Below are 26,517 nucleotides of genomic sequence, written 5' to 3' on the forward strand. Positions count from 1 at the left end.
AAAACATATATTTACTGAATCAGAATCTATAAGTAATAATTGATAAGTTCTGTTTGAAAAAAAACGTTGTCAAAACTACACTTCTTGAAACAGAAAATCGTCACATGTCGCTAGTAAAGCAAGGGCTAACGGAAAAGCCAGCAAACACGGCCCTCCAGAGAGCTCAAACAGAGCAAGAGAGAGAGAAACCCATCCAAGAGAAGGAAAAAAAAATCCATGGCCAGCATGTTTAATTGTCACTGAATTCCCAGCTGGCGTGACTTTAAAAAAGCATCCACAGGAAGGGAGCTGAGATGTTCGGAAAACATTTAGCGGATCAATATGCCGGGGAGAGCTGAGAGCGGCTGGAGTGTGTGCTCAGGGACCGAGCCGAAGCCTTTCCAGTCGGAATACTGTTACACTTCTATTAGTCAGATGCAGGGATCGACCTATTCAGCATATTTCTGTCCCTCTGCCCAACAGGCGCATTATTTACTGCTCCGTGGCTGGGACATGGGGGTGGACAGCCGGGCCATGCCAACAGCCCCTCGAGCCCCGCGCTGGCCTGGCATCGGCCCACCGGCACGCCAGCCAGCCACATTTATGACACCAGCATCAGATGTGTGTCTTCAACAAACACAGGCCTTCATCTGCTGCACACGCTCACTCACTATTGCTATGCTGTCGCTGAGGTGTGCCTGACAGGCTGCGAGGATCACAGTAAATAGTTGCAAATAACTCTCGGGCCAGCTGATTCTTTTAAAGGCCAACATATGACATTATTAAGTGAAAAGAAGATCTAATAAACGGAAGGCTTTGACATTGGAGGCTAGGTAAAAAGAACAGTGAATGAAGTACATCATTTTAAAGCAGCTGCAGAAGTAGTCTTAAGATTTAGTTACCAGAATTCCATGCTGTGCTTAAGACTGGAAGTTCTACAATTAGGAGGGGAAAATTAGGAGCAGCTGCCCATTTCCCAGACAGGAATTAAGCCTAGTCTTAAACTACAAAGCATTTTCAATGTACATTTTACATTGAGAAGAAAATATAGCCTACAACTAGGCTTAATTCCATGTCGGGGAAACTTTTACACCTAATTTTTTTGGTGTGGACCTTCCGACTTTTCAGTTTGGTCATAACCAAAATAACAAACCATGGATTGATCAAAATGGACAAAATTTTGCTTGATCAAAAGAAGTGGTATCAGTCCAGATCAACTAAGCCATAATTTGTTTTATCTGTAGTTTGAAAATCCTTTTTTTTACACCTAAAGATGCAAACTAGAGATCCAAACCACAGTTCATATTTTCGTAGGTTGTATACATATGATCTGCTTAGTTTTGATTTCACATTGCAGTTCAGTGACTGAGAGCACTAAAGGACTTTGCTACATGGTCCCTCTTCTATAGAGGGACCATTGAGAGCATCCTAAGCAGCTGCATCACTGCCTGGTTTGGGACCTGCACCGTCTCTGACCGCAAGACGGTATTGTGAGGACAGCTGAGAGGATCATCGGCGTCTCTCTCCCCTCCATCACGGACATTTACACCACCCGCAGCATCCGCAAAGCAACCAGCATTGTGAATGACCCCACCCATCCCTCACACGAACTGTTCTCCCTCCTGCCTTCGGGAAGAAGGTACCGCAGCATCTGGTCCAGCACGACCAGATTCTGCAACAGCTTCTACCCCCAAGCCATCAGACTCCTTAACTGCAGAGACTGAACTGATGGTTTTTCTGTACATGCACACACACTCTTACCTCACTTACCCCAGAAAATGGAAAGCACTAAAAACCCTACTACCTCACTGGACTCTATTGCACACTGTGTAATAGAGTAATTACTACCTCACCTGGTCTTTTTTGCACACTGCATAATTTGCACACTGTCTTGTTATTTATTATTCTTTGTCTGTATGGTGTTGTATTGTCTGTCTGCACTTTTGTACTGTTGCACTATTGTTCTGTCTACACTGTGTTTATGTGCACCATGGTCCTTGGAGGAACGTTGTTTCGTTTCACTGTGTACTCTGTATATAGCTGAAATGACAATAAAAACCACTTTGACTTTGACTTGACTTGACTACATTCTGTCACCATCAACGCTGCAGGCTGCGTCTCCCCATACTTGACACTGTTGCATCACTGTTGTATCGAATCTGACTCCCTGGTGGAATTTGACTTCTTTCGCATGCACCAGCATCACTCAGCATCTTTTTATTTCTGTCTATAAATAAGGGTTAATCTACAGTTACAGTACATTCAAGAATAGTGAGTGTAATCTGTTGAGCCCATACTGTAGCACTGACTCACAGAGTCGAATATTGGAACACAACCTTTTTTTTTAGTTTTTATTGTTCAATAGCCGATAAAAGCTTGCCTCAAATTCCTGTAATTGGTACTTAAGTCAAAACAATAAAAAAAAACTATTTTGTTCTGACCAAATTTAGGTTCTTTGATGTAGACCATGGTTTATAGCACATTTCACACCTGATACGTTGCTCTGAAAAACTGGACCAATCAAGGTAGATGTGAATTTACCTTCAAATAAAATGATAACACACTGAAGTGAGACACACTGCCTTATACAAATCAATTATTATCAAGTATAGGGAGATGCAGCCATATACGCGATTACAACAAAAACATCCGCCCTGGGTCAGAAATTGGTCCAAACTTTCAGATGGGAAAACACACTTATACATCCTGCACAGATGCTAACTGAGTCAGCAGCCAGGGTGAAGACAGAGATGTTTGAGGAGCTTCTTACCTTCTTTCAGCATTCCCACTTTCAGACACTTCATGAAGCGACAAGCTTGACAGGACTTGCGTCTCCGCTTCGTGATCTCACACTCGTTGGTGGCCGGACAGCTGTACTCTATGTTACCTGGACAGGAGACGATATACAGAGGATTAGAAGAGGATGGCTGGGGATCACAGAACCATGATTTAAACATATCTTTATATTTAAGATATTTTCTATATTTTCTATATTCTATTCATTTATTTTATTTTATTCTATATTCTATTCCATTCTCTCTCTCTCTCTCTCTCTCTCTCTCTCTCTCTCTCTCTATATATATATATATATATATATATATATATATATATATATATATATGTGATCATTTTTATTAGTTCCACAGTAAGTTTTTAAGTATAGGTACATTAACAGTGTTACAGCAGCAAATGGGTAGCAATTCGTACAGAAGTAGAAAGAGGTAATTAACTAAGTTTTAGGAGTATAGGCATTATACATAGTAAATTAGTACATATCTTAAAGAACATATATATCAACTGTACAAAAAATCAGTCGCACATATAATAGGGTATGCTTAAAAATATTAAATTCTGTAGTATCTTTTCTGTGTTTTGTCAAAGACATAAAGTGACTGTGCTCTAAACATGATATAATCAGATAATATAATCAATTATGGCAAGTTGTCTAGGTAAAAAAGCCCTTCCTGAGTATCTGGAAGTTGTTTTTTTGCTTACATAGACTTGCTGAAAAAGTTATATTTTAGAGATGTTTAGACTTAACAAAGGCTTACTTTCTTACAAGGCCAGTTGGTGATAAAAAATGTTTTCTTCTAATAAATAAATAAAAGCAAAGAAACACTCCTTTTAAGAAATAAATGTAGAATTAAAGAGAACATAATTCAGTAGAGCACCTCCTGTTTCTTAAAAGCTTTGGTCTAAACTAGTCAAATATTATAACAGATATTACTTAGCATCCCCCAAATCACCAGCATTCCTCAGCACTCCCCAAGCCCTTCCACCCTCCCGCAGCCGGACCCTGCACAGCAACCCAGCCACTTTACATTACGCAGCCCGTCAGTATTTACATACAGTCCGACTGGGGCACTGATACATTATTCAAGTCAAGCATTTCAGCGCTTGATACCAATGAATAGGAGTTTCATTGGAGGACAATAAAAGAGCTGTTTCTGCTGTATTGTGGGAGTAACAATAGGTAGAGTGCTTGATATACGATCCCATTCTGCTTGTGTCCATGTAGATACATTTAACTGTAGGGAGGCATTTCAATTAGACTGTATATGGGTAATGGCACGGGGGGAGCACTGAATTCAGAATGACAGTCCACTATAAATGGGGAATGATGAGAAGGCACACCTACTATACTAGACAGGCCTCGCTCTCTCGTGCACGGGCATGTTTTGAATATCTATACCTGGGCTCCTCTGTCTGAATTTATATGCGCTCGCTTGTGTTGCTATTGTGGTCGTCGCAAACCGTCCTACCAATCTTTCAGGGCTTTCTGACTGACCGGTCTGAGGAGCATCTCCATATTCCACACAGTGGAGTAAACATCTCAGCTACAATTAGATAGCATCTCACAAAAAAAAAAGAAAGAAAAAAAATGCAGCGCATGCATTATCATATACTAAAGCTACGTTCAGACATTACTCAATATGCTTCTCGGATTCCTGAAATACATCTGCAGGAGGTAACGTGATATATGCAGTTGATAGCCGCGCATTTACATTCCATCCCTTTGACCCCGGCTCCGAGTCGGAATCTCATCGCCACACTCCTCCATCCCTCTATCCCTCATTCCCTCCATCCCTCATTCCCAACTTGGGCAATTATGTTAACATTATTGCACAGATCAAGTGGAGGGTCCCTAGATGTATTAAATAATTAGAAATTCCGCCTTTTATCTGGGTTATACAAATCCGTATGCAAATTCCACAGATCTCCTCGGGTTCGGGGTAAATAAAGGTGTGAAAATGAACGTGATGAATTGAAGGATGAATGAAGGAACTGATTGCTCCTCATCCTGTTTTGCCTCTTGTTGATATAAAAAAAACAAAACAGTTATAATAAATTATATTTCCTATGTGCTGGTGGGTGGGCGCAGGAGGAGCCAGGCCTTATCAGTAGCTTCTAAACCTCTAAGATCACTAGATCTAAAATGCACTTAAAATAAACACACTTTTGAGTGGGTTTGTTTGTTTTTGCAGGATTATGATGTTGTATAGGGTCAGAAACTTATCTTATTTACCCCAATACTGCAGATAATGGTGATAATCTATGTTAGGAGTATGATGTCATCATAACCCTGTCATATCACCATCTTTAAATTTCAAAATTTTCAACAAAACAATAAAACAACAAACAAAAGTCTTGATGGATTAGGGCTGTGCATTAGAATGTAATATAACAAGATCATTTGTATCACAATATAATAATCACAATTTAAAAAGATTGTGATATATAGTGATACTATAAGCAAGGCAATATATTGCAACAGTATACTGTTTTATTAATTTTTTTAAAGGTTCACTTCATCCAATTAGAATAGTAGGTTCTAAGGACAGAATAAAACACTGCTATATATAAATATTTAAAAAAAACAACACAAAATCAACCACTGTCTGACTCCATCCTTTCTATGTAAACTAATAATTAAAAGTCGATACTAAGTTTGTGAGAATCAATACAGTTATACTCTAATATACAGATATTGTCTATTGACGACCATATAATGGATCCCATTATTCTTGTAAACTGAACATACCCCACATAAATGAGGAATCATTAGAAAATATATAAATCTTTCTTGGTAAATTAGGCTCATTCCTCTATGATCTTCTATGAGCATGGTTTTATCAGGCGACTGATTGGGATACCTGAAACAGTATATTTTCTATTCTTTTAGAGTCTGATGGTTTATTATAGAATGGCTCTCGGATTGCGCTGTTGGTAAATGTAGCTGGTATCCTGGCTGTGTGACTGGCACACTCTGTCAGCAGAGGAGCAGACCCTGCAGGTCCCGCAGGACGCTCATGTTTATGGGCCGTCTGCGAGGGGTAGGGCACGTGCACCCGTTACACCTGTGGGCTCATCCAATGCAGCTGAAAAGATGCACATGAGTGCACGTATACGAGTGCACTGAGCATGAACACACATACTAACACGTACACACTCACAAACAACACAGCTAAAGCACACACATGCAACACAGTAGCTTCCGCACAAGAAATTACGAATCATTATTTGAGCAGACAATTTAAACCTTTTTAAAGCCTTCATATCACTTAATGTAAAGGTTCCTTAGCAATTTCCAGGTTCTCTACACTCATACAGCTCCATTACAAACATAGTTCTATATAAAAATCAAAATGTGTTTGTTCAGTTGCATCTCTTAAATAACTATATAAAGTACCTTTATTTTTAATAATGATCTGCAGGATGAGACATCATCATTTAGTTTTTTTACCTTTTGAACCAATTTGAAAGCACTATTTATCCTTTTTGATGAAGGTATGAACAGAAATTATCTAAAAGACTTTCAATCAAATTTGATTACAATAAAATATTTTTTATTTACTATAACATTATTATCAATAGTGATATAAAAAAAATCCACTTTGGGAATTTGTTTTTTATTAAGAGAAGTTTCTTCAGCCATTTAAAAGGTTCTTCACACTCACATACATACAGAAACATGACCCTTCATGGCAAGGTTGTTCTCTCTTATAAGAAAGAGTTATAGTTTATCATACAAAAGAACCGCCTGTGGTTCCATGAAGGACCATGTTTGCAGTTAGATAGGTATGCGAGTGTGAAGAACCTTTTAAATGTCTGAAGAACCTTCCTTTAATGAGAAGATTCGTTACCAATTTAAAGATTTGTCACAGTAAGAGTGTGGACTTTAATCTATAAACTATATAGTGTTATTGGGCTAGATTGTATCAATAGGTTATAAGTAGTTTTGTCCAGAGGAGGATATGAGTCGTGGTTCCTGACAGGATTTGAGTTTTTCCAGCCTTGAGTTTTTCCTCGTCAGTGTTGGTTTCGCTTCTTCACTGGGAGCTGTTTTGTTTTGTTTGATTCTTTGTTCTGCTACCAGATTTTAGCAAAGTTGTTTTGTGACATTGGTTGTAAAAAAGCATTTATGTAAATAAATGCTTTTCTTTTTCGATTTTTACCTTTTGATATACTATCTGAAATATATGAAAGCACCAGCTGTCACTTTATTGATAAATGGACGAAATTATCCAAAAAGACTTTGAATCAGATTTATTCAGGTGAACTCAAAACCTTTCCAATATTATTTTGTTTTTCTTTCTCCAGTCAGGTTTCTATTTTTAACACTGTTGCTATGGAAGACATCCAGCTGTTTGTATTTTACTATTGAAAACTCCAGCACTTTGGGTTGATCTGGTTCAACATTAAAGGTTACTTTATTAAAGATAAAAAAGAATTGGAGTGGAAAACACATATAAAGCAAAGGGTTTTATCTTCTCAATATTTATCTGTCTCAATTTCTTTTATGGCTTTTCAGGACCTGTGCCAGGGCACGGTTTGGGGCAGAGTCAGGGCGAGTAAGTAAATTACGGTAAAATGACATGTATTTCTCATCAAAATCTAAAGTGACTTTTACAGGCTTCCTGTCAGGCTCTATTACTCTATAGGAGAAGGTGAGGGGCAGTCGATATGGCTTCGGTTTCATACAATTCCACACTTTGTGTTCTAAACGACGGGAAAATGTGGCTCGCTCTGAGATCTATGGGGTTTGATTGGTGGTGCACGAGAGGTGTTTTGGGGCAGCGGGTGGACGAAGATGGCGGTTGTCCGGGATGGATGGTGATCAGACCTGACGTTAATTTGGGGCTTGGCTTTGACTGATGTAACTATCTCCATGTGTAAGTTCAAAAGGGCTTTACAGTGGATGAATAGGTGACAGGAGATGGATTTGCCGTCAACCTCTGTGTTGAAAAGGTAAGGCCAGTGGGGTCTTTGTCTGTAGGGAGGTGGAGGGTGGGGGGAACTGAACCGAAAGAGAAAGCTAAATGAAGCTAGGAGAGAGGGAGAGAGGGGGGAAGAAGGAGAATAAAGAATAAGGAGAAATGTCTGCTGCTGCTGCCCTGACCAGACAGTGCTCTCTCTCTTAATTTGACAACACTTTCTCACTGCAATACTTAGGACACACCAAGTATCAGTAATTAGGCTCAGATTCTGCATCTCTTATTGGTGGATGATATTTCCTTTAGTGCTGTGGAGGTTAATCGAAGTAATGCGATTAATCAAATTACTGTTTTAACATGATTTCAAAATGGGACAAACAAGAGTAGACAGACTTGTGCTTCTATCAGAACCAGTGATTTTTTTTTTTTAGATTTTGCACTTTCACTTAACTGTAATATAAGGAGAATATTTTTGCACCTTGTTCAATATAAAATCTGCTTGCAGTCTGAAAAAACTTACATACTCATGAAATGTTCACATATTTGGCAGTGATGCTATTTGTCACTATTTCTCTGAATAAAACAAAACAGTTGTTTTTCAGTTATGTAAGAAGTACAAAAGTCTAAACTGTAATTGAGAATCACTCATATATTTGAAGAATTTTCCTATGACCTTTTTCTCCAGCTCCCCCTGCCAGCGGTAGAGCTCCACACTGTTTTGAATTACCAGCAGCGTGACAGAAAGTCATGGCTCAGCTGTGGAAGGTGTGGGAAGAGATAACGCTTATGAAATATGGAACAATAAAAAGTTCAGCGTTGGTTTAGATATACAACATGCATCAGTGCCTTTCAATAGCTGTGGACGCAGTGATGTTTGGAGGAAAAAAATTAACTTAAAAAGACAAAACAGAATATACTGTATATACTTCTGAATATCTTATTCAGTACAGCTTTTTGGCCTCTCTGATGCTTAAATGTCTACAGTTATACAGTTGGCCTACTCCTACTCACCTACCCATTCATCGGAAGGGTTTAGATCACTCTCTTTTAACAATGTTGTCTGGGTGATAAAGAGGCAAAAGCAGCGTGTGCAGCTGTGACAACTCATTTTTCAATAAGACGCCTGAATGGGGAGAAGGTATTACATGTTTGGCAGTAAAAAAGCCATTTTGCAGCGGCGTTAAGGCTGAATGGAACTGATTAAAATGACGAGGCAAATTAAACGCCACCTCTCCTGCTTTGTCCTCATTAAAGGGACGCCAGCTCACACTTACAACCCTCGTCAGCCTCGTTATTTACTTAATTAATCACGTCTAATTCACATCACTTATCCTGTTTTTCCTTCAAGAGCTCTTTGTCTGCCCATTCTCGTCCACGCTCGTTCTCCTGGCCTCTCTCTGTTTTTCTACTGTTTTTTTTTCTTTTTTGCTCTTTTCTTTTACTTTCTTTAACCTTCCCCAAAAAAATCCTTCAGTTCGTGTTCAGCCGGGGACCCGCGTCTGCTTATTATGCCATTAGCCCGCCTCTCTCCCACTCTTTCAAAAGAGCAGACGGGTCCCTCTCCAATCTAAAGAAAGTCGGCGGCGCTTTTTTTCCTCTCTCCCTTTTTCTCATCCCTTCTTCCTTCCCTTCGCCGAAATTACCCAGCGACGCGTGCCTGCGTTTCTAATTGCGGCGGTCGTCCCCGGAGACAGACCCCTCCCCTTGGCCTAATGAAAAGCCTCGGCCTTAATTACTCCTCCTGAACGCTGATTGTTATTGACAAAACTCCTGTGGCTCGGACAAACGGCACAAGATTAGGTCCATTACAGGCAGCCCTCCAAGAGGAAGAAAAGAGCAAAACAGAGGGAGAGATAGAGGGAAATTTCAAACTGACGCACACCAAGAGAGGACAGGAATGAAGGGAGAGGTCTTTGACGTATTCTGGATTTTCTTTTTTTCCTTTTCATGTAACCCTCCTTGTCTTAATTGTTTGGGCCGTCACTCCACTTAAGACGGCGGCTCGTCAAGGGTCTGTTTTCTTTTCTTTTTTTCCTTTTTTCTACATTGTTTGTAATGGCTTTTGTGTTACTCCTCTCAGTGGCTTTAAGCGTGGGGTTAAAAGCCTGCATCTAAATATGTTACTTGAGGGAAAATGCTCATCTTTTGTCAATAGAGGAGATTGCTGGCGGAGTGAGTGTAAATAGCGGGGATTGGACAAAGGCAATTGTTTGTCCGCAAAAAGGTACATAGACTGTTTAAAGCTGATAGGAGCACTGGGCCAATATCAACAGCCCCGACAGAGCAGTATTCAAACACCTGAGTAACACAAGGCCACGCAAATGAGGAAAAGACCTTTTGGCAACACTAACTATGCATCCTGTGCTCATAATGCATTATGAACTCATTTATAATGAACTATAAAGCATGCAAATAACTTCAAATGTCTGTCATATGCTTGTGGAATAACTACAGAGCTACTTAAAGCAACATACATAGTGCATTACAGCTTATAAGCATGTGACTTTATGAACAGAGGTAAAAGAATGTTTTGTAATATTTGTTTATAAGAACCTTGTACATACTAATAAAAAAAGGCATTCTGAAACTTTTCATTATGCAGTCACATACTCCTGCTTTTAAAGCGTTTTGTATGTTGCTATAAGCACTCACAGTATGAGTTATAACCCAAGTTCATTACGGGCATAATATGGTATTATAAATGCTATATGAATATGTGATAATGCATTATGAATACAGAATTCATAGAAAGTGCTAGCAAAATGTTTCACATGCAATTTTTAGTTTTTGTGATCGCACACCGTCCCACATTGGTGTTTAGTACGTTGAAGCTCAGCTCACATCTGCTGGTGAGATAAGGGCAGTCAGTCCTTGAGATATGCATTAACGTTAGCATGTTGTTAAAAGTTTACGACGGTGGAGCAATGGGATCAGGTCATAATTGCCGGTGGTCACCCCCTTTCTTTCCTTTCATTTTTCCTTTCTCTCTTTCTATCTCTTTTATACTCACTCTCACAGACACACACACACTCTCACACACACATACCTGTGTGACTCCATCTGATTAATATCTGGGTCATCACACACTGACTGTTCTGCCTGTGCCAATCCAATGTGACCCTGTTGTACCCGCAGTGTCTGTACCAGCCAGCAATACAGCACACAGCACACAGTATAGCACTGTTCACAGTTAAGATTCATTATAGAATAAGATTCTCATGCACTGTAGGCCTGGAACATCCAAACAACATCAGAGTAATAAAGTCAATACGATGTATGTTGGATTGACTGACTGGCAATCACCCCAAAAAAAGTCTCAACTGATTCTTATTATGCACACATTGCAACATTCACAATGTTTAAAGATATTATCAAGGTTTGTGATATATTTTAAAAGACAGATAAGACCCATATATATTCGGTGGTACAGGTTTGTGATATTCTATGTCTGTGTCTATGTTACCTTCTGGCTCTCTCCTATAACTGTAATCAATACAATGACAATGTCCAAAGTCCAATCTTCTAATCTAACATAAACTGACTGACTACCATCAGATCACTCAATCCACTTAAATCTGTTAAGAGATAAATTTCCTGGTTTCACTGGACTAATGCTTCCTCCAGTCATAAAAACCCTACATACGCATATCCACATCTTACCCAGGCAGCAGGTCATGATTTATGGGAATAGTGGGATCGTAATGCATTCGATCTGATCTAAAGCAATGTAGGCCAGAAAGCAGAAAAAAGCTGCACCCCCTGCCTTTCTATTCCTGTCTGGTCAGTGTGGTCATCTGATCATGTGCCAGTGTAACAATATACGCCTTTTAGGCAATCAAATGAATTCATCCCAATGATGATGTCACCACTGGCGCCAAACTGAGCACAGGCCAATGTGTGTCTACTGTGACCGGGTTACAATTGGGGTTGGATTATGACCCGCTGGTCAGCAAAAAAAATGTGGGTAGCCCTCTTTACGTGTTGCTCACGTGCTCACGTCAGGGTAGAAATTAGACTGCAGCATTCTGTGAACGGTTATATCTTTGTTTATTAGCTTTGCTGACAAAATTGAAGAAAATACAGCAAAAAAAAACAACAACAGGGATGACAGGAAGTGATGCTTCTTTTGAACATTATAGTTGGATCAGCTAGTTAGCACAGTGAATAAGATTTAAATAAAATGATATAATATATATATATATATATATATATAATTTTATTGCGATTTGGCAAATATTACAAATGTATCGAATCATAATTTTTTAAAAAGTTGAATCTAACCATATCATAATGGCAAATTTTATTTTTAGCCTTTTCTCTACATATGGTTAAACAAATGTCCAGTACTTTCTATTAGCCAGACACGTATATATTTATCTATACATATATTGACATACTTCAACAAAAAATAACTGTCTATTTAAAGTGGCACGAGCATTTCTGAGTGGAGAAGGGAGAAAATATTGTGCTTAATGGTATCAGAATGAGCATCCCTGCTAAGCCTAATATATTCATTCTAAAAACTGGGGTGTCGGGTCGCTTTTCGCGGGAGCTCTTCAGGAAATATAATGCGTCTTTACTTACTTACATCACACATACAGCCTCTAAAAGAGGATCTGGCTCTGTTTTACTGAACGCGAGCGGCTGGTGGAGCAATGGAGACTTCAGAAGGGGAAACTCAGAGCTCAGTAGATCATTCACTCAGTAAAACCAAAGAAACGAAGGATTCTCTCTCTCTCTCTCTGACTAAACATAACCTGGAATCAGATTCATCCTCTCGGAAAGGAGACTGCATCACACCCACATAGTTTAAAATAATTTTTCCGCATGTTTGGTGCAATTACCCATTCTCACCAGAGAGGGCCCTGTTTTCCAAAACCTACGGACATCAGCTTCAATCAAAATTAAAACAAGAAAACATACATCAAAAATAAGTAAGAAGTAAGTGCAATACAGATCTTAGTTTTAGAAAGTTTGTGTGTTGCTACCTTGTATCGTTCTTTTGAAGAAGGCCTTGCAGGCTTCGCAGGAGGCCACACCGTAGTGGTAGCCCGAGGCGATGTCTCCGCAGACCAGACACAGGCGTTTGGGGATGGAGTTGAGCATATACTCGCACTTGATGGGGCCCGAATCTTCCAGCAGCGTGCTGGAGCAGTCCTCGTAGCGCTTGCGGCAGGCGCTGCCCGCGGCCCCCAGGGGCCCGGCCGGCGTGAACATGGGAGGAGAGTCCAGGCCGTTGGAGTGGCTGTTGATGGCGCTGGCGTAACCGCCGCTGGCGTCTGAATGGGCACCTGGACTCGGGTGGCTGGCTGTGTCCACCAGCGAGGAAGGACTGGACGGCTCCGTCTTTATGTACGAGCCACAGCTGGATGGCAGGTGCCGCTCCTCAGCGGCCATCCTGTTCAACAGCCTGAGAGCAAGATAGAGAGAAAGAGAGAGAGAGGGGTGGGGAGAGAGACAGAGGGAAGAGAGGAACAGTTTTAGCAAGTGAGACTGAAATACAACATATTCAATATGCAATAGTGATGTAATATTATTCATTTACTGTAATATTTGAACACAATTGCTCAGCCTATTAATATAATACTAATTAGGGCTACACAATATTTGGTTTTAGCATCGTCATCATATTGTTGTCACGTCACAGGATGTGCAGTTTCACTTAAGGCAAATTAAAATTTTAATTTTTCATGAAACGCAGATTACATCTGACAATACAGTTTATTATACTCTAATATTTCATACACATTATTCATATCATAACTTGTTAAATCATTGACTTCTGGAAAAATCTTGTATTTTTCTTTTAATGCCCATGTCCACAATCTAATAATATAAAGATAATACAGTGTCACAGATAAAGTGACATTGAATATAGCTATACTATAGGAACTATGTATGTGCAGGCTTGTCCACCTACAGTAATTAACATCTGCTGATTCAATCATTAAGCTCAATTGTTTTGAGTTTAATGATGGCATGACAAAAATATACAGCTCTGGAAAAAGAGAGACCACTTTAGTTTCTGTTTATTTGCAAAAAAATAGAAATGGTCAAAATTATATAAAAAAAAAAAAAGGATGCAGTGCTTTCAAAACTTAAAATAATGCAAAGAAAACAAGTTTATATTAATAATTTATTCAGAAATCAATATTTGGTGTAATAAACCTGGTATTTAATCACAGTTTTCATGCAACTTGGCATGTTCTCCTCCACCAGTCTTACACACTGCTTTTGGATAAATTTATGCCTTTACTCCTGGTGCAAAAAATCAAGCAGTCCAGCTTGGTTTGATGGCTTGTGGTCATCCATCTTCCTCTTGATTATATTCCAGAGGTTTTCAATTTGGGAAAATCAAAGTATAAATAAAAAACTAAGGCCATGAATGAACCCCTTTAACCACAAGCTATGTTAGCTTTTAACTGGTTAATCTGCTAGATCTACAATCTGCTAGACTTTGCTAAAAGCAATGCAAAACTAAGTAAAGTCTCTTAGAAACATAATGATCTATAAGCAGTGAAGTGCAGCTGGGCCGGCCTACGCGGTGCACACTATAGCTAAGAGGAGGAGCGCCGCACAGAACCTACAGCATCCCCATCACAGCTACAGCGACTCTGTGCACACTGGCCATAACATGTGAAGACTGTTCTAAATACTGCTGTTTTGTGCTAAACAAATTTTATCATAATCAACAAGAGACATATTAGATACTAAAAGATTTCTCACACTGAAGTAGATTTATTTTCTTTGTGCTCTCTCTTTCTCTCTTACTCTCTCATACAGACTTATACACAGTGAAGAGCACTCTCAGCAGCTCTGCTGCAGATCCACTCATCTGTGTAGGCTCTAAAGGAGAGGCACATTTTAGTGACTCTTATCAGCATGTGAGCATGTTTTGTCTGAATATAGTGTAAAAGGGTAAGCCAGCATATTTAGTATAGAAAGGAGTTTTACCTATTTTACTTCAATCATATGAACATTACCCATAATTCCTCTGAAACTCATAAGACTCCTACATGTTCATCACCATCCAATTACCAGTCTCGCTCACCTGAGTACTAATTCCTCTCAACTGTGTATCATTTAACTTTGTTTATGTAATTTATATTAACTATATCCATGGCTGTGTTCAGAAAGCAAGCAAATCAAGTTGGTTTTCTTAAATCAGATCAGTTGAGATGACTGTGCACATTTCTATAAAGCTGCATTGCATGAACATCAGTTGGAAAAGTGAAAAGTGTTATCTAAATAAATCTGATTATAAATAAAATGTGATTTGATTTGTAAGTACCTATGCAAAAACCTTGCTGTAGCTTCTTTTGTATCTTTTGTAACATATGCTTTTTTGTCTGCTTTTTTTTCCTTTTTTTTATTGACGGACTGTTTTTTTATTACGACTGTTGATTGTACCTCATTAAAAGAGATATTAACACATCAAAAACTTAAATTAGGGAAAGAGGTTTTATCCCACATAGAACACTTCTCCCTATGTAGTGTACAAAGCAGGTCACACAAATAGGTTATACTTAGTTGCACTTTTTCTTCTGATAGTGAATACATATGCAAGTATACACGTTCTATGGAAATGTAATATTTGCACATTATTTCACCTAATTCACAGAGATTGCAGACTACATAGATCTAAACAAACTGTTCCGCACCGTCCAGTACTATGTTGTGTTGGGCTTCCCTCTTCTTCAGCCTGATGTGTGTGTGTGTGTGTGTGTGTGTGTTTGAGGGGGAGAGTTATATGAGTTGTTAGGGTCGCAGAGAGGTTACTCACACGTTAGAATTAGGTGCAAGCGACAGGGGTGATAGGTCAGATGCATTGGCTCACATTAATGAAATTGAGCTTTGCCTAGCTTTATGCAAATGGAGCTGCCGGGGTTACACTTTGAGTGGCAGGCCCACACCCCAAGCGTTTCGCTTTAATTAGCATACTGCTAACTAATGGCAAATATTGACATACAGGAGCTTACATGTCACCGGCAGGCTTCCTCATCATCAGCAACATAAAGAGCTACTCTTCACTCTCTTCACTCGCGGGCGAGAAATATGAAAGGGAAGGAAAGTGAAGAGCGGAGAGGGAAAGTAGGAGGAAAGGATTTGAATGGAAGAATAAGGCAGGGAACTACTAGACGGGCCTGAAACATATATATATATATATATATATATATATATATATATATATATATATATATATATATCCCCCTTTTGTCTCTGGGCTGTCTCTCTCTCTGTATTTCTCTCTCTTGCGCTTTCTCTCTCTCTCTCTCTGGCTGATTTAATTGTAAGTGTGGGTGACTGTAGGGTTCAGGCCCAGGGGTCACTAGGCCAACCTTATTTTCTCACCCCGGCTTCCTATGCCCGCAGAGACAGGGTCATAGTGTCAAATTAAATCTCATTGCTTGGTTTCCCTCTCTATTCGCCCGCCATGTATATTCATCGCCACTCCAGCTGCCGCCACCTCTGGAAATTCACAAAAAGGTTAACTGCTAAAATAAATAATAAAAAACGCCCCCTGTTAAAACCGGTGACCTTGTAGAATAAGGCCTTTGCCAGCGAACTACGTTTTTTTTCAGGCTAGTATATAAGAAGACCGGACACATTTACGAATAGATGAATAAAAATATGTATTTTCGATTTCAAGTTTCACACACTAGTGATACAAGCAACAGTTATACACAGCATGAATTATGTCAAACTGATACAGACACAAAAAATACAAAATAAAAGTCAATACGACAACTATATGTAAGCTCCAGACGTCATTGGCGAGCACCGGCCGGCTTCTGAATACAGATGCGTGCGCATGCACCTCTCCGCACCTTCACTTGACTTATTAAAAGCTATATATTAGAGACGTCAGCATACACAACAGTTCCATTTAACCTTTATTTCTCAAACTCCGCGAGAGCTTAACCCCAGTTCAAAGGTTACTCTGGAGGTGACACTTAGCATAATTGTATAAGTGTGTTAACTGTTGTCCTCCCAGCACTGTGTTCATATATAATGAAGACATGCTGGCGATATATATCCCGCCTGGCCAACGTGACGCGTTGCTCGGCTCTGGAGCGGCTTTCCATACTCTGAATTTTCTTATTTCATTAGAGAAAAAGAATTAAGCTAATACCACTGTGCTAATATCGCACCTCTCTCAGCTCACCTTCATTCCAATCAATCATTTCTATAAAATTCTTCTATTAAAAGCTGCAGTCCTTAGGATTTGTTCCTTTAAATTGAAAGCAGTAGTATTCTTTGGGATCTGAGAGCGGCTAAATTTACTAAATTAATGGTATTGGTGTGTTGGAACATCTAATACTGTTGCTTTAGATTGGCAGTCAGACTAAAATGAGTTTAGGTTTATAATAGCAGAGGCTGGTAGCCCACAGCAGTACAGTCTGATTGTCTGGAGATTATTTTTGGGGGTTTTAATGTTTTTATTCACCAATAATGTCAAGCAATTAAAACATTACAGTCAGTGACACTAAAATCTGCACTAAAACTTTTGGCTCGGTGCTTCACCCTGCTCCTCTTTTCTCCTGCTTGCATCAGGTGCATCCAGCACTTCAAAGACTTTTCATTCATTCTTTTTTTAATCCTCTTTTAACCTCCTCCTTTTGTTCTCCTGTGCATCCACTGGAATTGCATTGGAATTCATGCTTTGAGTTTTGCCCACCCAGCATAATGTTCAGTTTGAGTCTAATCTGATTCCTCCTGGTCGTCCTAACTGAATTTCAGCAGCTGTAATATCGTTGTGCGACAGTAGCGGTGCCGGAGATTAGCTGCTCTAATGATCCTGTGCCCTCCTGCTCCTGTGGGCCACGAGACCCCCGCTCAGACTGTCGCCCTCCCTGCCACGGGTTTCTTCAACCTCAACACATCCCAGCACTTCTCAGAACACTGCAACAAGCTTTAAAACGTGAACCCCCAAGACTGAACATTGAAAAGCTACTATACACCGCTGTTAATGCAGCTGTTCTGTAATAGTTTACACAAATTCACAACTAAAATTCTGTACTTATTTAAACAAATATTAATAGCTACAATTCTGTACTTATCTCAAAAAATTTACTACTAAAATTCTATACTTTATGAACAAAAATTACAACTAAAATTCTGTACGTATCTCACAAAATTCACAATTCAACTTGTGTACCTATCTTTAGAAATTCACAACCAAATTCTATAGCTATCTAAAGAAACTGCACACCTATCTTAAGACATTTGCAAAGGAATTCTGTTCTAATATCAGTAAATTCAGATACAATTCTGAACTTATCTCAAGAAATCTGTAACAAAAATCTAAATAAATTTATAATGAAAAATAAGCATACCTTTACAAATTTGCAATAAAAACTGAGTAAAATGTAATTGTATTTTTCCCTGTAAATCTGTTTTAGATCGATATTTGCTTTTCTGGAAATTCACTTAATAAATGCGAAAGTAATCAGGAAAAATCTGGGGGTGAATAAAACTGACATAAGCAAGTTAAAATAATATTCAAATTCAGTTTTATCAAATCATCATTTTTGTAAATAATTCCTCGAGACATTTACTATAAACAACAAAGACATTGCTTTGGTGGAGTGACTGGGTACAGTCCACAGAGCCCTCTCTCACTTCCTCTCTCTCTCTCTCTCTCTCTCTCTCTCTCTCTCTCTCTCTCTCTTTTACACACACACACACACACACAGTGAGCTCAGTGCGAGCGGGAAGCCCTTCGCAGACAGGGTGCTATCAGATGGCCCGGTGTGGAGGCGGGGGGATCAGAGAGAGGACCCCAGGCGATGGGGCTGATAAGGGTCTGGCCTGGGAGCAGCCATTGGAGGAGGAACTCAATTAACTCATGACAGGCACTCACACTCCTCTGGGCTCTGAGGCAGCAGTGAAGCCTCGCGGGCAGGTGCCACGCTGCCCTCTTCCTCTGGATGCAGTCAGCAGTGCAGAGAGCTCACACTGAGGCACACTCATTTACTAAACACACCATCAAACAACTGCTGCCAGAACAATAGTTTACATACCACTGCTGCGGCTGCTGCATTATTATATTTCCTTTTATATTGACATTTCTGGAATTTCTTGATTTCTTGATTAGAGTTTTGTTATTTGTTATCTTGAGATTTAAACATTGTATAATTTCATATAAAATTCATATAAAAATATTAGCTACATCACAAGATGCACAATTATATTTGTCAAATATAAATAACTTAAATCAACTTTTTTGTTGATTTAAACTTTTTTTCCCCATAAGGCTGATTACATATGTCCAATATATTTTTTTCAAAACTAAAGTTAATAAATAATTTTAAATATTCACCGCTAAAATTGGTCATCTATCTAAAGAAATCCCAATATTCTCTACAAATCTTAAGAAATTAATTAATTAAAAAAGTTTTTTTTTATCTAAAAAAATCACAACTAATATTCTGTGCCTATATCCAGAATTAATTTAAATATTGTTACTTATGCCAACAAAAATCACAATGAACATATTGTAACTATATCAAGAAATTCTAAAATAAAAATTATGTATCTAAACTTAAAAAATCATCAAGATATTTACAATACAAATCACCCTTATTGAAAGAAATCTACAAATAATATTCTTCAGCTATCTTAGTACAATCAAAGTAAAAACTGTTACAAAGCCTGGAGACTTCTGGTAAAGAAGTTTGTTTAAAGTAAAAGTAATTTATTGCAATATATACAGAAACGTTTATTTCTGAGACACTGATGTGCAGACAACATGCTGTCTGAACCCAACACCATGCAAATGAAATGGGGCTTTTTTTCAGACAAAGTGCTCTCTCTCTCTCTCTGAGGGGAGGGGGGCTAGCCATTGAGGACTACTAGAAAATATGCCCATTGCCCAGCCACATAAATGCTGTGGGTTAACTGCTACCAAGGGAATATTGGGGCCCCAGGCCTAGGGGGCAATTTGAAAATGTGTGTGTGTTTCTGTGTGTGTGTGTGTGTGTGTGTGTGTGTGTGTGTGAGTGAGTGAGAGAGAGAGAGAGAGAGAGAGAGAGAGAAAGAGAGAGAGAGAGAGAAAGAGAGAGAGAGAAATGAGTATACACTGAAAGCCTCAGCAGTGAAGGGTATAAGGGTAGCAGGACAGTGAAGGTAAACGGCACTTGCCGAGCTCCACTGGGATCCATTTTTCGGCTGTGGCCGAAAGAAGCCCCTAATTTTGGACTCTCATTCATTAGTATTTCTGCAGCAGACAGTGAGAGCAGGCTGCAGGTGAAGGAGGGACTCTCTGTTATAAAGCATGAAACACAACAACCCTTCAGATGAATCGGACAGAGATTTATGATCAGCTGATTTGAAGAGGCAAATAAAAGGTGAGGGGAAACACAGGGATACAGAGGGAGAGACAGAGGTGAAAAATACAAAGGGAAAAATCAGTGGACAACAGAGGGCTGTATTGTATGAAACTCACAAGCTGGGAATTATTGCTGAATGAATGAATTAAAAAGTGATACCACAATGATTTAAAAACGTTTTCCAATATAAAAGAGTGTAATATTGTCAGGTGCTAGAGAGTTGCCCTCACTGAGACCAGTGGTTTCTCCAACCTCAATAGTTCACAGTGCTTCTCAGAACATTGCCACAAGCTTAACAGTAAGACCACCTAAGACTAAAGTCACAAAACCCTTATTATTGCAGTTTATGTAACTGTTCTGTGTTTGATGGTAAAAAAAAAATATTTTTAAAATCTCAAGACATTGGAAACAATCTTTCCATGTTTTACAAATTTTTTTATCTATCTATCATTGTGGCTAAAGAACAGTCCATATAGTGTAATAAAGCTCTCTCACTTCCTCTATCAAATATCTGTTCTCCAATATTTAAAAAGAAAATCTAACAAAAATGTAGTAAATTATATTAAATATTACAGTAGCACTGTGATGAAAAGGAAACTCTGAATCTGACATTTTTAACTTTTTCTGCATCACTACTTTACTTATACTTGGTAGATAATCCAAACATTCAAAACCACTTTTGTGACTGGTTGGGATGCTGACAGTTAACAATACATCCTTCAGTGATAGATTGAAGGATCATTTACATATAGAACCCACTACAGCAATATCAGTGCTTAAAATGCCAGCTTTGTGATTAGGAATAAAGAGTGGTATATCGTAGGGCTTGCACAACTACTAATTTTCAATGCTAAATAGTTATTTAAAAAATATTCAACTAGTCGACTAGTCATAATTTCCATAGTAAATCCTGAAACAAAACAAACTCAGCACGTTGCTTTTTTAGCTCTTTTTCTATTAGTGAAATTTAATGCTGACTGAAAACAACAAGATATGCGTCAAATCTAAATCTAAAAAAGAATAATAGCTAAACAGGATCTAAATTAAACTTCCACATTCAAGTTTATGCTTTTAAAAAGGACAATAAATATATCTGCAAAGTAATACAGATGCAGAGAATCTTACTTTACACCCTTTCCATCTCTAACAGTGGATTTTCAAACATGGAACTGAAGGAAGTTATTGGAACTTCTGTCTTGTGCAGTCAACGTCTAGTGGAGAACCTGGTTGACTAGCCAATTAGTCTATGCAACTCCCAATATATCGTCCAGCTCTGTGCAAAATGACCAGGATGATGCAGAAAACAGTAGAGAAACAGCAGAGTGGAAAAAGAGAGAAAAAGAAATAGAGATATGGCCGTGGATCAATAGCTGGTGTGGCCTGCTCGCAGTGGCGGCTGGTGCCGGGTTACCATAAGGGGGACGGAACCCGGCCCAGCAGCCCAGCAATTAAGCTCCTGCGTCTCCAGTCCAGGATTAAATTTAGCCCCACTCCCCCATTCTCCACTGCAGGCTTTATAAAAGTATGAGCTCATTCATGACAACAACATGAGCCCCCGGCCGAGCCCGCGGCCCCTGGACCGGCCTGACAGCGCCGGCCCAGACGCAGATCACATCTATTGATCCTCTGCTTCCTTCCTGTTTCTGAAGGTGGTGGTGATTGGGGGAGGGGGAGGGGGGGCAAAGGGTTCGGATATGTAACTCGGTACATATGTAATGACGTAAGCCTCACTGCTTCTGAGAGAAAAGAAGACCTAAGAACACAGATCAGCTGAGGGAATCTGCATGATCTGACCATGTGACCTGGTTGCATCAAGTTGCATATATTACTAATGCTTATTCATAAGTGTTGATAGGCTTAAGAGTGAGTGATACCGCCTAAATATACAGTTTTATAATAAAACTAAAATCATAAAACAAGTACTGTTAGTATAAATCACTCACTCATTGTCAATCGCTTTATGCGTTAAGGGTCGCGGGGGGGCTGGAGCCTATCCCAGCCGACATCGGGCGGAAGGCAGGATACACCCTGGACAGGCCGCCAATCCATCGCAGGTGTTAGTATAAATGATAGTATAAATAATTTAATACCCGATAATTCCTATTAATCAGGACTATTTAGTCCATGCTCTTAGAGTCCAAATTTCTAGGATTATTACTGATGTTCTCCATGGTATGATCAGAAATACTGACATAAAAAAATAGCTACATATGAAGAGCATGTTAATGTATTCTGATACTTTTGCTCATTCACTCCCACCACCTTTGTGCCAAACAATTCACATTTACACCACTGGGTTCAATAAACTCTGAAACTTAGAAACTGATAATAAAAGTGTTTTATTTTTGCATCTAAGTTTTTAACTTTTTGTCATCCGTGCTTTAAGCTGTTGTTCTTTACATTGTCTCTAAATATGATGAAGAATGGACCAATAGAAATGCTCCAAATTGACTTGAAATAAAATATTTTTTCATTCACTTCAATTGAAAGCTTCTTCTGTAAAGTTGCCATTTTCGAGATACAAGCTTTTGACATGACAGTGACAACATAGTCATCCTGAAACGCCTCTTTTGATCTGAGGTGGGATATTTACACAACGTAAATAGTAAATGGTATATTTAAAAAATATATAATAATAATAATAAAGATAGAAAATTGGGACAGTGATTTTTAAAGTTACTGTAGATACACATCATAGTACGTTATTTGCTGACAGCATAAAGTGAGTGGCCTGCAGTTATCGCAGCATTAGCACAATCACCACAGTGGTATAGCTCCATTCACAGAGCTGGCGGCAGTGAATGAGTTAACATGTAACTGTGTAAGCCCAGCGGTGAAGATCCCTCTTGAATTGAACAGCTCATCATATGGAAAAAGTAGTTCAGTCCTCGCTTGGCACACACAAGGGAGGGTTTTTTAAATCGTTCCCTTTTTTCTTTTTACACTAGAAATAATGTATAATGGTGCTTTTCCTGCTAAATAATTAGCTGACATCAAATATATTCTGGGCCCTAGAAATAGAGTGAAGGCGGAATGTGGGTGTCCCTTTTGCAGAAATCATTCAGTGTGTCTCTGGTTTATTAAGGTACAAAAAAAAGTGCCTTTGACTCAACATCAGTCTTTGTGAGCAGCTGTAACATCGCTCACCGTACGGACTCTCAGAATCTCAGGTGGTGTGTGATAGGGGGCTGGCTGGCTGTTCTTCACCCAGCTGTTGTCACAGTAAAATCTCTCTGTATCAGAGCCCAGGTCTGGTGTGATACCACTTTCACATGAGTTCTAGATGGTCTGGTGATTTCTGCTCCAATTTTTTTTATATCAACACAAAATATGAAAAATAAGAACTGTGCTTAGAATATCAAATTTATGTAGAATATGGCCTTATGCATTGAATGATTTGGACAGTGTATGCAAGACTAGAGTAAAAATTAAACATTTGGCCACGAGATGAATATCAACCACTTTATTTTGCAAGTTTTCTTAATTTTTGCCACTTTTTATTTTTATCATTGCATAAATGTATTTACCTAAATACAATTTTGTCTTGTCTTTCAAAGAAATCGTTACTGTTTATTATAACTGATTTTGTCTTTTACTTAATTACATTTGCTGAATATATCTGTGCATTATTTTTACTTGGTAAATATCATTTGCATTTGTTATGGTAAATAAGTATAGTTTTTTTTTTAATATTCTATTCTTTTGTATTGAGCAGCAAAAAAGTTGTGGTATGATGTTTTTTTTTATATTGCATATAATTACATAGCATGCTGAAACGGTATATTATGCAGCATGTGGAATGTTTAATGCCTTCACTTAAAACTACAGAAATGCAATGTCCCATCTATCTGGGCCCACAATAAGGTCTTACTTAAATTCTGATGTATTAGTTCATGATGAATTTATATACTGCTGCCCCAAGCAGTATATAAGGTATGCCAGCATATTATATAAATAAGTTATTATTGAAGTTTTTTTTACATAATGTGACGTAATCAGTATTCAAATAATTTGCTTCAGTTTAAATGTTTGTATTAAACACTACAATATGCTGTAGTCTAACAGCCCTATCAAAATGTCCTGCTTTGGTTATCTAAATATATTTATATATACAAACCCTATGATCATCCACCACTGTCAGATTAACGCTAACTAAACACACAGTAAATAAATATTCAGCACACCGAGGGTTAAAGGACAAACGCATCATACTGAGCCACATCCATTCACAACAGATGGAAGTAATATTGTAAAGGTACACCATTCTGTGTATATTACAGGTCTCAGTGCGTAAGCTGGGGGTAGACGCAGACAGAAGCAAAGGAACGATGCATGAAATTAGTTCATTAATCTTCCTCTCATAGGCTGCCCTTGTTTAGGGGGGAACTCTACCTGCTATGAACAAAGAGCCTGTCGCTCCATAGTCATCAATTACTCTCCTCATCATAGGGAATGCCCAGTGGAGAGCGCAACACACACATCCACTACAGCAGAGATGAAAAGATCCACCTGGCCAGCCCTGTCTGCATCTTCACTTACGACTGTTCACACAGCATCAGCCTGAGAGTCTGAAGCCCTACTCATTCACGTCACAGTCAGACACTAACAACAACTAGATACATGACCATAGCATGTTGTCATAAGTTGTCATAGATGTTATAGAGGACAGTTAGTTCTAAACTCAGTTTTAAAATCCTAAATAAATTTCTAAATAAAGTAGAACTACTTTGAATCACTCAATTTTTCGAGAAAACATTCTGCAGAATCAGTGCATCACTGTATGGTAACAATAAGGTAATGTTAAATAACTAATATTTTAAACTGATAGTAGAAAAAATTATTAAATAAACATTACATTGGTTCAAGTTCTGAATGTTGTTTATCAACTAATTATTGATTAATTACTCCATCTTTTAGCAAATAATGTAAGCTATAAAATTAGTTTTTCTAGTTTTAGCTCATTTCTAGCATTCCCAATCATTACAATACACTCCAGTTACAGGCACACAGCTATCACACACTCTCATCACAACAATGATAACGTGTGTATGCTATTTAATGATAGATTTGCTATAAGATTCTATCTATCCGTTCCAGAATTTACTTTTCTGGTGATATCAGCCAGATACAAGATCTATAAATATTACTTCACGCAGGAAAGCTACAGCAGGAGTGTGTAAATCACTCTCTCACTGTCCAAGCTCTAACTCAGCCTTGCTGACACTTTTACTCATAAAAATTTACCAAAAAAAGCTGTGTTTGCCCCCCTCAAGTACCCCACTGTGCCTCAGAAACAGAAGCAGGTCTGCTCGCTTGGCGATTGGCACACTGGATAAAGATTTACATTATAATGCGCTCTGCTTTTCGGGGGAACACTCAACACACTGCTGTTGCTTGTCATTCACAGATCAGCACTGGAAAGCAAGAGGAACAAAAGCAGCTGTATAATAGACTTTGATTTACGTGGTGGAGATTACACACTGACATTGAATTAAAACAAAGAAATGAACGTGACAACCTTCCTAAATGTCAGAAGAGGGAGAAGTCTAAAGGAAAGGTAACCAAGCCAAGAGTGAAATCCCCTTAAAAGTCCTGGGTTTGGGCTTCCTTATTCATTTAGAATGTCTTCAGATTCTTTAAATCACAATAAAAGCTTCTGGCTGTCAAGCAATCTAGCTTTAATGATATCTGTATACTGATTAGCCTTAATATTAGCACCAAAGAGAAAGGAAAATGTTAAATAAGCAAGCAAACTGTCAGTTCCTGAAGTTTAAAATGGGAAAGCATGAGAATCTGAGACACTCTGACAAGAAGCAAACTCTAGCAAAGTCTAGACGACTGGGTCAGAACATCTCATCAGAAAAGTCTTGTGGAGTGTTCCCTGTATGCAATGGCCAGTACCTGCAGTACCAAAATGGGCCTAAGAAAAAATAATCAATAAACCAAAGCTCCCAAAGCTCACTGATGTGATTCCACAGGACACCTGCCTTCAGAGGCAGCGCAACAAGAGCCTACGCAATATTATACAGGTGCTCCTAATGTAAAGGCTGATCGATGACGAAATCTGAGATTCTGAAATGTTTTAAGATTTTGTATCAATAACAGATTGTATTCTAGCATTATTAGTTAATTTTCCTAGTCTTTTCTGTTGCAGTTAACAGAAATACACCAATGTGCAAAATGTATGACTTTGTTTAATTACGATAGTCAGTCAGAGTTTAGATTATAAACGTTTTTTATACTGAAAAATTAAACTGGCTAGAACAAGTGCTTTACATTAATAAGTCATGCTCTTTATTAAAGTATTCAACATTACATGTAAAAGTACATGAATATTAGCCACATGTTAATATGGTAGCTATGAGCAAAAACACTCAAGATCTATTATTATTACGCAAATATAAAAGCGGTCCTGGCTTGATTGTTTATATTTTTTATAATTTTTAATTTTTATAAAAAAATAAAATCATATGTATCTGTAAAGTATAGTA

At 38.5% G+C, this 26,517-nt stretch overlaps 1 protein-coding gene across 9 annotated transcripts in view; it reads right to left on the reverse strand.

The window, feature by feature from the left end:
* esrrb (estrogen-related receptor beta) overlaps positions 1–26,517 on the reverse strand; it is a 138,569-nt gene that overhangs the window by 36,276 nt on the left and 75,776 nt on the right. For all 9 annotated transcript variants that reach the window (XM_015607900.3, XM_049463682.1, XM_022673106.2 and 6 more), the window contains 2 exons: positions 12,683–13,104; positions 2,750–2,866 (listed from right to left, as the gene is read on the reverse strand). In XM_015607900.3, the coding sequence (XP_015463386.1) occupies positions 2,750–2,866; positions 12,683–13,091 (526 nt within the window). In that variant the 5' untranslated portion in view covers positions 13,092–13,104. The remainder of the gene's footprint in view (positions 1–2,749; positions 2,867–12,682; positions 13,105–26,517) is intronic.

The sequence above is a fragment of the Astyanax mexicanus genome, chromosome 14, assembly GCF_023375975.1.
Source record: "Astyanax mexicanus isolate ESR-SI-001 chromosome 14, AstMex3_surface, whole genome shotgun sequence".
NCBI classification, from domain to species: domain Eukaryota; kingdom Metazoa; phylum Chordata; class Actinopteri; order Characiformes; family Acestrorhamphidae; genus Astyanax; species Astyanax mexicanus.